Raw genomic sequence first — 14,423 nt, 5'->3', positions numbered from 1 at the left:
AAAAAAAAAAGCAAAACAAATGCTTCCTAAGCCTTTAACACTCTGCATGTAACCTCTAACATTGTAAGTAACAAGCTCTGTCCCTTTGGTTTTATCTCTATATGTAACTCCTTAAGTAATCTGGTCTAAACAACTTTTCCTGTGAAATAAAGTATTTTCTCATTTCGTCTATTAGTATAATTGTCTTAATCCTCAACATGTAGTTCCTTTTTTTTTTTTTTAAAGATTTTATTTATTTATTTGAGGGAGAATGAGTGAGAGAGCATGAGGGAGGAGACGGTCAGAGGGAGAAGCAGACTCCCCAAGGAGCTGGGAGCCCGATGCGGCACTCGATCTTGGAAGTCCAGGATTATGACCTGAGCCGAAGGCAGTTGCTCAACCGATTGAGCCACCCAGGTGCCCCGTAGTTCCTTTTCTAAAAAATATGTTATTTATTTATTTATTTACTCATTTATTTATTTTTAGAGAGAAAGGGCGAGTGAGAGCAGGGAGAGGGGTAGGGGGAAAGAAAGAATTCCAAGCAGACTCCCTGCTGAACAAAAGCCCTAACTCAGGGCTCGATTTCACCTCAACCTGAGATCATGACCTTAGTGGAAGACAAGAGTAGGTTACCTAACCAACTGAGGCACCTAGGCACCTCCTCAACATGTAGTTTATTGGCAACATGAAAACACAAGCTTAGTCTAAAAGGGCACTACCATTGGAAACAAACAACAGGGTTTCACAGTCACTTCACAAGCATAACTAGTAAACTTGAGATAATCCTTCATTTGTGCCTGAGGATTTGGTCCACAGATGAGTTTTAGTGTCCAAAACACACAAAAGAAGTCTTAGTTCATTAAGCCATCATGTTTTTAAATTAGTTTCAAAGGGAGGGATGTCTTGAGAGGTATCATAAGCAAATAAGCAAAGAAGTGTGCTTAAAAAATGCCCAGAGAATTATTTATTGTAACAAAGCTACCAATGAAGTACCACAAACTTATATGGAAGCCAAATATTCAGACCAATCACAGATGGCAGGTATATGAAAGTCATTGGACCAGTCTACGGCCATACCACCATTAACGCGCCCGATCCTGTCTGATCTCAGAAGCTAAGCAGGGTCGGGCCTGGTTAGTACTTGGACGGAGAGAAAGTCATTGGACCTTAATATCAGTATAGTTAGATTAGTCCCCAAAATGCCCGTTATATACCCAGAAAATGAGATTTCTTCTTTTAGAGTATTACTAAACCTGAGAAGATAAAAATCCAAAATAATAGAAATTTTATTCCTCAAAAGCTTAAATTAGACTGCACGTACAAGTGAGCTACCCACCCAGATTCTCAACAACAGCAGCAGCAGCCAATACTGCTCCCATGTGCTAGATAATGTGCTAATTTTATTACCTCATTTATTACTTCATAATACCAAAATGGATTACCTCATTTAATTATTTGAGCAAGAGTCCTAACTAGATATTTTTCAGTGTGATCTGTAGTTCCTCTTCTCAGCTGGATATTCACTACGTGGAAAGTTAAAAGCATACATATTCGATTATAATGGGACTAGGTGACTTCCCTATCACAGTTTATGAAAGAGATCTCATCAAAAGAACCACGAAATAAAGGCTCTTACCCATCCACAGCTCCTGCTGAGACTAATGTATTCTCATCTTGAAAGAGGACCACAGTAACACTCTGTTGGAAATCCTGACAGCACAAGGCAGAAAAAGAAGAAAGTCCTATTTTCAGTATCATAATCTTCACCATCAAGAGACCAACGTGCTAAAATGATGGCTTCCCCCCACCCAAATTCTGAGTTAAGACTAAATCTTCCCTCACCAATAATCCCAAGTCAGATATTTATACTGACCAAGAAGTAATTTTAGCATGAAAATGACCTAAATATCACTGAAGTATAGTACATAGTGTTGACTTTGACTTACACTCAAAAAACAAACAGGTGAATAAAAGATTTGTCTAAAACCTACTGGTTTCTACTTAGAATCGGTCCTACTAATAAGCTATGTCTTTGTAGGAGACTCGTTTAACTTTCTTGTGCCTGTTTCATCTACAAAATGTCACCACCTACCAACACTGTTGCATAGGAATATCTGAAGAATTACTGGTGAAAGATGATTATGCGTTCCGAAAAATTTAAAGGAGCTCAATGGAATTTCATCTCCTAATTGCTGTTAATGAGTTTTCCTGGCTCAGAATCTGATTGTCTGAAATGATATTCATTTTAACTCCATCTGGCCTCCAAAACCCACTGTTAATCCTGTCAGTTTCCACTCATGTCTGTGTCCTATTCTTGGTATGCAATTATAAGTCCTAACGTTTTTAATAAACATACTTCTCCAACATACTAATTTGGATCTTACAGACCAGGAATTTTAGAAGAATAAACACATTAAAGTAAAAGCCATGGTGATTTTTTTAAAAGAAAGAAGATGTATAATGGGCAATGTTTAATTTTGAGTACAAGATGCTAGAGAGACATAATATTCTATCTAAATGTTTCAATATATTTAAATATTTTGGCGACTGTTCAAAAAAATATTAAAAACCCACAAATTTCCTAAAGTTTGTGTATTGTAAAAAACAGGGATTACCTCCCCTTATAGAAAACTGTATCATGGTATTTAATATGCTTCTTCAAACTATCACCGCTTTCCTAATAAATTATGTTGTAGACATATAAATTATGTCTACATAATTATGTTGTACATAATTATGTCTACAATAAATTATGTTGTACACATGGAGATCTCTATGGATGAAGCTCAGGAAGATGAACTTTTAATATGCTGCCAGGTGACTGTGTTATACACTAGAGTTCGAGAACTACTACTGTAGGTATTGAGCAGTAAATAATAAACCACTGAATAAAGACTCTCATTCACTTAATCTATAGCTCCTATTTCATGCCCAACAAGTTACCTAAAATGAGATCCCATCCTTTTTTTTAAAAAATTAATTGATTAATTTATTTTTGAAGATTTTATTTATTTATTTGACAGACGGAGATCACAAGTAGGCAGAGAAGCAGGCAGAGAGAGAGGAGGAAGCAGGCTCCCCGCTGAGCAGAAAGCCCGATGCGGGGCTTGATCCCAAGACCCTGATATCATGACCCAAGCTGAAGGCAGAGGCTTTAACCCACTGAGCCACCCTGGTGCCCCAAATGAGATCCCATCCTACTACAGGTTAAGATCTGCACACATGTACACAGCTCTAAAACCTTACCACAGAAGGAGCAAGTCCTTTTGAATTCTGTTTCTTCTTAGGTTTTGAAGGAGTTTGCTTGTCTAAAGTATTGTGAGCTCCACTGATTTGATTCACTTGTCTATAAAATCCATCTGAAAGATATTCCAAGCAAACTGATTTAGGTTTCAGACCTTTATTCCTATGCTGAATGTAACATTTACACATAAGATTTCAGAATTAATTATATTCTTAACAGTAAAATTAGAAGCCAGCAGAACTACTGCATTACATTTTTTGGTGCCATTATGATGTATACAAGAGAAATAAGCATATGGATATTTATAGCAGATTTATTCCTAACTGCCAAAACGTGGAGGCAATCAAGATGTCCTTCAGGAGAGGAAAGTAGGAATAAACAGCGGTTTATCCAGATAATGGCACATTGTTCAATGGTAAAAAGAAATGAGCTACCAAGCCATGAAAAGACAAGGGGGAACCTTAAATACATTATTAAGTGAAAGAAGCCAATCTCAAAAGACTACATACTGTATGATTCCAACTATATGACTTTCTGGAAAAGGTAAAATGTTGGAAACAGTAAAAATAATCAGTCGTTGTCAGGAGCTTTGGGGAGGGGGGTAGGAAAAGATGAGCATAGGAGATTTTTAGTGTTGTGAAACTACTCTGTATACTATAATGTAGACACATGTCATTACACGTTTGTCAAAACCAATAAAATGTGCAATACCAAGAGTTAACCCTACTACAAAGTACACTGGGTACTTTGGGACATTCGGTGCTTATGGTGTATCAGTGCTAGTGCTTCAATTTTAACAAATGTCCAACTCTGCCATGGGATGGTAATAGTAGGAAAGGCTGTGGAGATAGAGAGTACATTAAAACTCGAAGCACTCTCTATATTTTCTGCTCAATTTTGCCATGCATCTAAAACTGCTCTGAAAAATAGTCCATTAAAAATAAATTATTTTTAAAAAAGATTTTATTTATTTATTTGACAGACAGAGATCACAAGTAGGCAGAGAGGCAGGCAGAAAGAGAGGAAGGGAAGCAGGCTCCTGGGATCATGACCTGAGCTGAAGGCAGAGGCTTTAACCCACTGAGCCACTTGGGCACCCCTAAAAAGAAATTATTTTTAAAAAAGGAAGTAGGCAGTGAGATGATCACTGCATTCTGCTTAATGACATCATGGGGGCAATGTGAGCATAATTATGTTTAATTTAATCCAATTCTTTAAAGTTAAATAACTTTTTAGAAGATAGTTTACCACCAAGCCCATGTACTAATAATCCCAATTCTATCAATAAATGGCACAGTTCAGAAGACAGCATGAGGTAAATACAGAGGGCAATACTTGCAACAATCACAGTAATCCTGAGAATTGGAACAGTCAGCAGAAGAAATTGGGGATTATGAACATGTGCCCCCTGCCCCCTGGTGGTAACTAGATGAAATCGCCAACTCATTCGCTAAGCATAAGGTGATCCCACATGTATTAAAATTAAAATGGAACTAGGCTACCTTTTTTGTTGCACCTGGTGTCCCAGACCATAATGTTTCCATCTCTTCCACCTGTACAGAAGACAGCTATGGGGAAATAAATAGTTTATCAAGAAGTTAATAAAACCAGGCCAATAATGCATGCATTTCATTTAAGTTTCCTAGAGCATCTATTCCATGGTTAAGTATTATAATTGGCAATTAAAAATGAAACAATTTATGGCTCAACAACAAATAAGAGAAAATAAAGCAGCGAAGGGAAAGGATTATAAAGAACTCAAAATACTTATGCTCTAGAGAATAATCCCTCTGTAAATATTCTTAACACCACATAAAATACTACATGAAGTACACATATGGAAAGAATAATGAAAAAGCAATAACGAAAATATACTGAGAGTTTACTAAGTGCTATACACTATCCCATGTGCTTTATATATATTATCTCAATTCTTATTATTAACCCTATTAGGTGGGTATTATTATTCTCATTTTATAGATAAGAAAACCAAGACATAGAGAAGATAAGTGACTTATAAAGGTATTCCTAGAAGAATAAATCCAGAGCCCACTCGCCAAATCTCCAAGTTTTATGGTCTTCTGTATAAAAGTATGTACCAGATCCATACAAAACGGAGAAAGAGGATGCCTCTAGGGATGGAAAGAGAGCAAAGAGACTGAAGAAGGAAAAATAGGGGAACTTCAATTTATCTGAAATGTTTTATTCTTTAAAACAAAATGAAAAAAACCTTGCTTCATATGTGGAAGAGTGAGCACTTACGAAACCAATCTATCTGCATGAGCTCAAAAACTCTGGACAAAATAGAAAAACCAACTACCTGAGGCTCTTTAGAAACTGAACAAAAACATGCAATTTTTGGAGGGAAGTCAATACCTGAAGCAAGTGATTGGTCTCGGCTAATTTACTGGCTTCTGCAGTTTTACCTTGAAGGCAGCCACAGTTGCAGCATTAGTACCAGGCAGCTAAGATGCCAATACAGAACCTGCCATCTTTCAAGTCAGAGGAACAAGGAAAACCAGACTGAGGCAACAAGAGCTGCCAGAGCCAGAGTGAGCGGAACACTGGAGAGAGCCAGAGAAAGGCTAAATAACTCTAACATTGTGTTTAAAGTTAGCACAGGTCTCTGGTTGACCCCTGAACCATCTATGCAAGGGAAAATGAAAAGGGGCTTGTAACTAAGGCTTAAATTAAAGAACTAAATTGAGATCTGACCTCTCTGTAGGTCTGACAGTTTGCAATTTGACTTTTACGGAGTTAATTCCCTGTTAAAACAGAAACATTGGAATGCCTGGGTGGCTCAGTCAGTTAAGCAGTTGCCTTCGGCTCAGGTCATGATCCCAGGGTCCTGGGATTGAGTCTTACGTCAAGCTCCTTGCTCAGTGGGGAGCCTGCTCTCCCTCTGCCTGCTGCTCCCCCTGCTTGTGCTTGCTCTCTCTCTCTCACAAATAGTTAAATAATAAAATCTTCAAAAAAAAAAAAAAACCAGATGAAAGTCCAGAGAATAAAAACGCCTTTGCCCAAGAGTTTACAGGCAGAAACAGGAATAAAAAACAGGGGTTCTATGTATAATTGTAAAAATGTATCCTGTACAAAGGCATTTGGCTAAAGATCTAAAATCTAATCTGTGTTTACCAACCAAACTATGTGGCCATGGGGGCAGTGTCCAACCAGGCAATTCATGCTAGAACACTTACAGACTACTAGGAGCCGTGATAAAAGCTACCAGCCCCAATTTCTAATTCAACGCTTTTTCTACTAGACCATATCAGCATGGATTTACTGTATAAAATTTTAAAAATTAAGCAAAGGGAAAAAAAGATAGTGCTTTTTTTTACTGTTATCCTTTAAATAAATTTACCTTTACTAAGGTTAATTTTCATGCTCTTGTATTATTTTTAGAAACTCAGAGTCAACTCTGCCACAGTAGTAAACTAGAACATAACCATATCTAACTTCATATAATACATGTTAATGAAAACTTATGGGGAGATGCAGAGATAAAAACTATGCCATATATTCTTCAATGTTCCACTCTCAAAAGCAACCAGTCAATTAAAATTGACCTTTTTGGAGTCCAGATCAGCTCAACAACAAACATTCATCTTAAAGAAGTGGATGAATTAATTTGTCTTTAATCTCAATAACTGGACAAACTTTGCAGTCTTCTTTATCATTAAGAAATACTCTATTTTTAAAAGAAACATTTTCATTTATTCACGTGAGCACTCAGAAATATTAAAGATGAATGTTTGTTGGTCTATTTGTAAAAAAAAAATTATTCAGCGAGAAACTAATGGAGGAAGGAGAAAAGAAATGAAGAGCTAATTCAGACACTCCTGTTTTTCCCTAGTGCTATAGTACTGTGCTGTACTATATCATTCTTTAAGTCTTCCTTCTCCATTATAATAGTAAAATAAATACAGAAAGATCAATTATGAGTAAATAATAGTTGAAAATATACTAGGGAATTGGGCCACTTAAAGTAATTAAATGGTAAGTTTTTAGGTGAGAATCATGTCCATTTTAACAGGTTTCCCACTCCAGCGTCACACTCCACTTAATTAAGATTTTACTAAGAGAGTTAAAGTAACTCATTTACAAATAGAGTTAATCAGTGTTCAGTACAGGGTTTTGACTTTAAAAGACACTCAAAGTTAGACAGAGGTATTATAGCTATTTATAAATGTTTACCTTATCTGCAGGATTATAGAAAAAAAATTATCTGAAGATTCTTAACTTACAGGGACAGGCTGGAGATAATATCCATAAGAATGAGACCAAAAGTCAGCTTAATTTCATGGAGGATTTTGGTCATGAGACTCTCAGTCTCAAAGTAGGGAAAGTAGCAACTCTGACACCGGAAAGGGTGGAAACCATCAAAGCTTCTTATTAACTCACCGTAAAGGAGATTAAGGACATGAAAGAGAATAGGCACGACCTACCTTTCTCAAACTTAGAAAAGGCAACTGACTTAAGGCTGCACTGATGACCCTTGCACGTTCCAATCAGCTCACCAGCTTTTACATCCCAAAATTTGGCTGTTTGGTCACCTGCTGCTGTAACCTTTCAAAATATAAGGTATCATAATTTAATAAATCAATGCTTTATCAGTATTTAACCAGATTCCAATAAAATGAAAGTCACTTACAAGTTTAAGTTCACCAGGAACCCAGGCCAGGTCAAAGACAGCATTCCAGTGAGCCATCCATTCTAAACAAAAAAAATGGTGAATGTGAAATGTCTAGACTATGTTCAGGGGTAGCCTTGTTAATAGCAGTTTGAATTTCTTAAAAGCTACAGTGAAAAAGTAAGTTGTCAGTGCCCTGTCATCCATGGGCCAAGAGAACTTGTATACTCACAGAACTTACATATTTCCTTCACTATTGCAGAGAACTATCACTTGATATCAAACTCCTTTACATGAGGTGACTAGTAATATATTCTCCAAAATGGAATCTTTCTGAAACATTCTCCAGTTCAAAAATCTTCATCATGCTCTCTGAATGGAATCTGAAGTAGTTTGATATTTAAGGTTCTGCATGCTTTGGCCTTTATCTCTGTTGCACGGTTTATCTTTGTCTCCACATACCTTATTCCAACCAACTGGATCCCTCTCCATTCCATAATTATAGCCTATGCTTTCTTATCTCTAGGCCTTTGCTAATGCTGTCCCTTCCACCTGGCATATCCTATTCTATCTTCACAGGTTTAAATACCACAGTCCCACTTAAATGTTCTCTTCATGAAAAATTGTCCTTGCAAACTTTACCACATGAGAGCTCTCCTTTTGACACCCGTGGCATTTTTTGGGTACATCTTTATCATTTATAGCCTGTTTTACTTATTTCCACACTTGATATAACTAGTTCCCGATTATTAGCTTCTTAAGATCAGTATAAATTTGCCTTATATAAGGAAGATGCTTGGTCAACATAAATATTTTAAAGTAATGTTTCCTCCAACCACATTAAGTGTAAAAGATTTAATTTTTTAAAAGAAGAACTGTTTTTAATCCTAAACTTTTTTTTTTTTCAACTTTCAGTGAAAGTATTGCCATATTTACAATATTATTGCCAGAAGGGCCATCTACCATTTTCTTTTAGCCTGGTCCCTAAATAGACTTCATCAGAAGTGAATATAATTGGAAATATATTCAAATAACAATTTACTTGAAGCTTTATGAATTTAAAATAATGTTAAAACAAAAATTTTAGGTCTAGACTTACCTTTGACACACTTCTTTCTAGAGGCTTGTGATTCTGTGTTGTACAATCTAACGAAGCCTTCTTCATTGGCAACTGCTAGTATATGCTCCATATTGGGAGCTAAATAAGAAATAAAGAATACATAAAAAATAACACAAAAATTTTAAAGCTGAGCATAAAGCTATAAAAACAATACAATACAGATTAACTGAAAGCTACAAGTTAACTACAAAGAATCTGAAAAGATGATTCTATCCAAATAGCATTTGATTATGGTATTTGAGAGGTAATTTGAATTAAAGATTGCTTAAAATTGCCTTAATATCTAATTCAGTAAATGACTCAAAATCACCAAAATTATCTCAGATAATCTCTTACTTAGAGAAGAGTAGGACTTAAATGAAACAATAGTGACACTGACCAATGGCAAAGAAAAGCATATGATATAGACCACCAGCAGGCTGAGTCTATTAGTTAAATTTCCTTTTCATACCCTTTTACTTTTCCCCTCTCAAAACTATTAACAGTGGGGACAAGTACTCCATTTCTGTTCATATGTTCCCCAGTGCATTACAGAGAGATTCCATCAGACCAAAAGGTATATCCATTGGGCAAAACAGTTTTCATGATGGTTGAACCTTTGCAATCCTTTCCCAGTATCCATTAAAAAGAAAAGAAAAAAAATGCTGTAATAGTCTTATACTTTAGAGGAAATAAATAATTATGCATAGAGATTTTTAAAAGTCTTATTTCATAAATCAGAAAACAGCTATTAGAAAAACTCTACCATCTATCTAACCTACTTTTTCTTGAAAGGGGTATGTCCCAGTATATATTTTTTTTAAGTAAAACATAGATCATATCTGAGCAAGCCTAGGTTAGGTAGTAATTCTCTTACCAGAAGAGAAGGTACATCCAAAAGGAGGAACTGGGACTCCTGTTTCTCCATAAGAAGTGTGCTCATCATTACAGTTGCACTGATAACCAGTTAGAAGGGACTGTAGAGGGTACTGGGAAGACCATCCTAAAGTAAGACATAATTCTTTATAGATTTCAATATATCATCACATTTCAATATTTTTAACAAGTGCAGAGGTAAATACTTGTTTTTAAAAGCTTTATATATTTTATGTAAGTCCACTCACTATTTAGGGTCCTCTAAAATAGTTTCTGGTATTTTCCTAAGGGGTCCTAAGGTAGAAATAAAAAGCACTCTCAACTTCTGGTGAGGTACAGCTTTGGGCTTACCATCTAAAATGGAGACTCTTGCTGGTACACTGAAGATTTTAAGAAACAAGTGGCCTTTGTACATTAAAAAGATCTTACCCCTCCTATACCCTTTGGTGACAAGTATAAAACACAACCACAAAAGACTACCATAACCATTAAAACTGCCATTCTCTTCAATTAACATTTCGTTTCCAGAGTTTCTAAATCAACATTACTCAAATTCTTTAATTACCTGCAACATCATATATAATCCAATGGTCAAAGGGTTAAAGGAAATAATGAATGTAAATTTACCTGCCTAGCTACTAAAATATTCACAAGTAAATTCTAACTTCACTTCCTTTCTCCAATACTGAAATTCTAGGATTCTTTTTTTTTAAGGTTTTTTTTTTTAAAATAAAGATTTTATTTATTTATTTGGCAGACAGAGATCATAAGTAGGCAGAGAGACAGGCAGACAGAGAGAGAGAGTGAGAGAGAGGAGGAAGCAGGGTCCCTGCGAAGCAAAGAGCCCGATGATGGGCTCAATCCCAGGACCCTGGGATCATGACCTGAGCCGAAGGCAGAGGCTTTAACCCACTGAGCCACCCAGGTGCCCCTGAAATTCTAGGATTCTAAAATGTCAACAAGTCATAGTATCTTAAACTATATTAGAGCAATTTTAAAGTGAGGCATTATGTACCCACCACTAGAGTACAATCAATTAAGCCCGGGTTAGTAATACGGTCAGGGAAGTCTTTAGAGTAGGAGAAATCAAACACGTCAAGAGACGAGTTAAGTCTTCACTGAATATACAAGAGAGAGGAAGAAATTCAGGGTAGAGGGAGTATTTATTCTGCTTGGGTCAAAGATCAAATGGGCACTATGGTCCTAAATAAATAGTAAGCCATCTTCAAAGATTTGTTCTATTTTTTAGATATATAGGTCAACACATTTTAAATATATAAAAGAAACATTAAATAAATGGTTACTGAGAACTAAATGTTTATTAAGCATCAGAGGAAACAATGAAGTTACAATCTATTGAGAGCTGTTTAAATAATAAACTTCCACATTTTAGGGTACTTTCAAAGATCACTTTTCATCAAGAATACTCTTTGGAGGAGATATCTAAGTCTGATATAGCTTCAGACAATTCTAGCTTTGATGTTCCTAGAGATAACCTGAAGGAATCAGTACAAAAGAGGGAAAGAATACAATCCAGATTTAGTAATTATTCCTGGGGGAGTATTACCTCAAGGCCAGGTACCGTGTAAACAAGCTATTAAAAGATCACTAAAGAAAGAATGAAATATATTGTAGAGTTCACAAATATCCATCTACAGAATGAATTTTAAAACAAAACCTCTGTATATATACACTTGTGGTTTGGGAATAAAAATCATAAGCTAGTGATTGCAACATACAAATTCAAAAGGACCAAATCTTGAAAATTTCAGGTAGAACTGAACATGATAAACTTTGGATACCTAATTCTTTACAATTAAGCGGACTCCTTCAACTCTACCTCACTGCTTCCTGACTAACATTCAAACACCAACAAACAGCCTAACATGGCTTAATAACTTATCCCCATCTACCCCTCCATTTCTGTAGTCCCTACAACACACAGTTGTGGACTGATATCTTGAGCAAGTTTTGGATACGTACTGTGCTATACAGCTTCCAACATGAACACGTAATTCTTCCCCCCGTAACACTCATTTGGAAAAGCCTATTATCTCCTCAATGTACAATTTAAGCCCCTGGGATTACACACCAATTTTCCAAGGAGTATCCAAAACTCAAAGACATGAGTTTTCAGATAATCAGTTGATTACAGGTACATTTCTACTACTGATCTGAGAAGGTTGAGGTTCTTTTTCCTCCTCTCCCTTCATCACTGCTTTTCCTCCACTTTTCAAAAGACAGGCATTTCCCTGCCCCAATCTTATACCTTGCATTGGTCCAAGGTACAAAAACTTCTGGGACTCCAATTAAAAGACAATAGGATAATTCCTTTAATAAAGGCATCATAAACAGCAAAATCCATCTCTTTAAAAGATACACTTCCAATAAAATTTTACCTTTTGCTTCATTTATTTATCAAAATTAAGTCTATATTGTTTTGACCATTTGCATACTAGTAATTTTAACAATTCAATTCAGAGGAAACTCTTGACACTTAGAGCCTTATGATTACAGAAAATACTGAGTTTATTTTTTTCACAGAGAAGTATGACAGCGTGATCAATAAGGATTGAAAATAACTTTTCAAACTCAGACTCAAATTATATTAGGATAAATTCTGTGGGAAAAATAAAGTGGAAATAAAATCAAGGGAGAAAAAGCAACTAGAGCTGACCCTCAAACACAGGTGTGAACTGTGTGAGTCCACTTATCTGTGGATTTTTTCCCCACAAATACAGTAATGTACCTGTATTTTCTCTTCTTTATGATTTTCTTATTAACATTTCCTTTTCTCTAGCTTTATTGTAAGAATACAGTATATAACATGTGTAACATAAAAAGTACGGGTTAATTGACTATGTTATTGGTAAAGCTTCCTTCCAATCAACAGGAGGCTATTTGTAAAGTTTTGGGAGAGTCAAAGTTATAGGTGATTTTTGACTGGATGGGGTTTGGTGACTCTAGCCCCTGTGCTGTTCAAGGTTGAAATTTACATTGAAAATCTGGCATTTAAAGAGTTTGTTCATATTTTTAAAAAATGATTTTTATGATCATCGAATCACTATAAAGTTCATATTCTATTAGATAAATTTTAAATGACATAGCATTTTTATTTAAAAATTTTAATAAGTTTAAACCTATGATAAAAACTTTCAGATAACAACTTAAAAATAAATAGAAGAGTAATCAGATTTCTACTTTAGAAAGATTGTTGGCAGTAATGTGGAGAATAAACAGGAGAGAGGGAAACTAAGAGGCCACTTGGGAGCCTTGTTATAATAGACAAGTCGTTATTAGGGCCCAAACTAGGGGAATGAAATGGTAAGCATAGAACAGATCCAAGTTATACTGATGAAGCAAAATCAGTGGGAACAGAGAGAGGACAGACTCAAGAGATATTAAGGGACCTTTAAGGAAACTTTCTATATCTTGCAGTTTTGAGTACTTGAGTTTGAGATGTTTGTGGCACTGACCTGCTGGATGAAGATGGTCGCGCGGCTTTTATAGGAATAGATGTAAAGTTTAGGGAATGGAAGGCTGCAAGAAGTAGTGGAAGATGCCCTGGTTGTGGCTCATCCATGAGAATAGGGAGAAGGAGAAAAGGGGCCTAGAATGGAACACCAACATGGAAGGAGAAAGAAGATGGTCCTATAAGGTTCACTGCATAATCTACACCACGGAATGAATTTCAGTGTCTGACACATAACAATAAATGAGTATTTGTAAATGAGAGAGAAGAGGGAAGTCGACAGAAAGATTGGAGAATTAGGAGAGTATCTGTTACAAAATAGAGGCTAAGTATAAACAGCTTGCCCCTGGTCTTGCAGGCCCCTGGTCTTGCAGGCCGTGAGGAATGAAGCTGGAATTAAACCTCTGGCAGTTTAATTCCAAGACAGATCTCAATCACTGGGCACTGCTGCCAGTTATGACAGAGCACAGAAGTCACCCAAGCAAGTTTCCAGCAGAGTCAGAGAGGGGCATTTAGAGTATAATCAGAAAGATTATCCGGGGGGAAGTAGGTGAGAACGGATATAAAGCTCCAGTTGGAGGCAGGAAGTTGTGGGACTACTCCTCAGTCCACTTCTCCATATCCTCTTCCTAGACCTTTGCCTTAACATAAAAAGCTCCCTTCTCAGATTCTTTTTTGTTTTCCACACGGTTTCAAAGAAAAAGAAGACCTAGTCCGGTTTTAAATGAACGAGGTTTCATTTGTATCCAGCCTCAGTCTGGGTAGTAACTCCCACCTCAGAAACGTACCAGGTTTCAGGTCGATGACACCCAAACCTAAATTCAAAGCTCCCACCGCCCGTCGTTTTACCTTAAGGATGTTTTAACCTCAAGAACTGTAGCGAGGAAGTCGGATTTCCACATACTATGGAAATATCCCCCAAATCATACCGTTACAGTGAAAAACAAAACAAACATAACGTTTTGATCCCATTTCTGTAAATAACAATACATAGTACCTTGGCACTGAAAAAACACTGGGAGTAATCGACTTTAATCGATCACGAGTGGTTATCTCTGGGGGTTGCGGTTATGGGCATTTTTCACCCTGTAATTTCGTATTTTTACGCACATGCAGTAATCAG

General features: G+C 36.3%; 1 protein-coding gene across 4 annotated transcripts in view; it reads right to left on the bottom strand.

The window, feature by feature from the left end:
- DTL (denticleless E3 ubiquitin protein ligase homolog) overlaps nt 1-14,423 on the bottom strand; it is a 69,059-nt gene that overhangs the window by 53,956 nt on the left and 680 nt on the right. For all 4 annotated transcript variants that reach the window (XM_044267136.1, XM_044267137.1, XM_044267135.1 and 1 more), the window contains exons 2-8: nt 9,830-9,955; nt 8,953-9,051; nt 7,875-7,936; nt 7,669-7,789; nt 4,726-4,791; nt 3,226-3,338; nt 1,616-1,689 (exon numbers count right to left, since the gene is read on the bottom strand). In XM_044267136.1, coding sequence (XP_044123071.1) covers nt 1,616-1,689; nt 3,226-3,338; nt 4,726-4,791; nt 7,669-7,789; nt 7,875-7,936; nt 8,953-9,051; nt 9,830-9,955 — 661 coding nt within the window. The remainder of the gene's footprint in view (nt 1-1,615; nt 1,690-3,225; nt 3,339-4,725; nt 4,792-7,668; nt 7,790-7,874; nt 7,937-8,952; nt 9,052-9,829; nt 9,956-14,423) is intronic.

The sequence above is a fragment of the Neovison vison genome, chromosome 10, assembly GCF_020171115.1.
Source record: "Neovison vison isolate M4711 chromosome 10, ASM_NN_V1, whole genome shotgun sequence".
NCBI classification, from domain to species: domain Eukaryota; kingdom Metazoa; phylum Chordata; class Mammalia; order Carnivora; family Mustelidae; genus Neogale; species Neogale vison.
The sequence above is the reverse complement of the archived record's forward strand: the minus strand, read 5'-3'. Positions and strand labels throughout refer to the sequence as shown.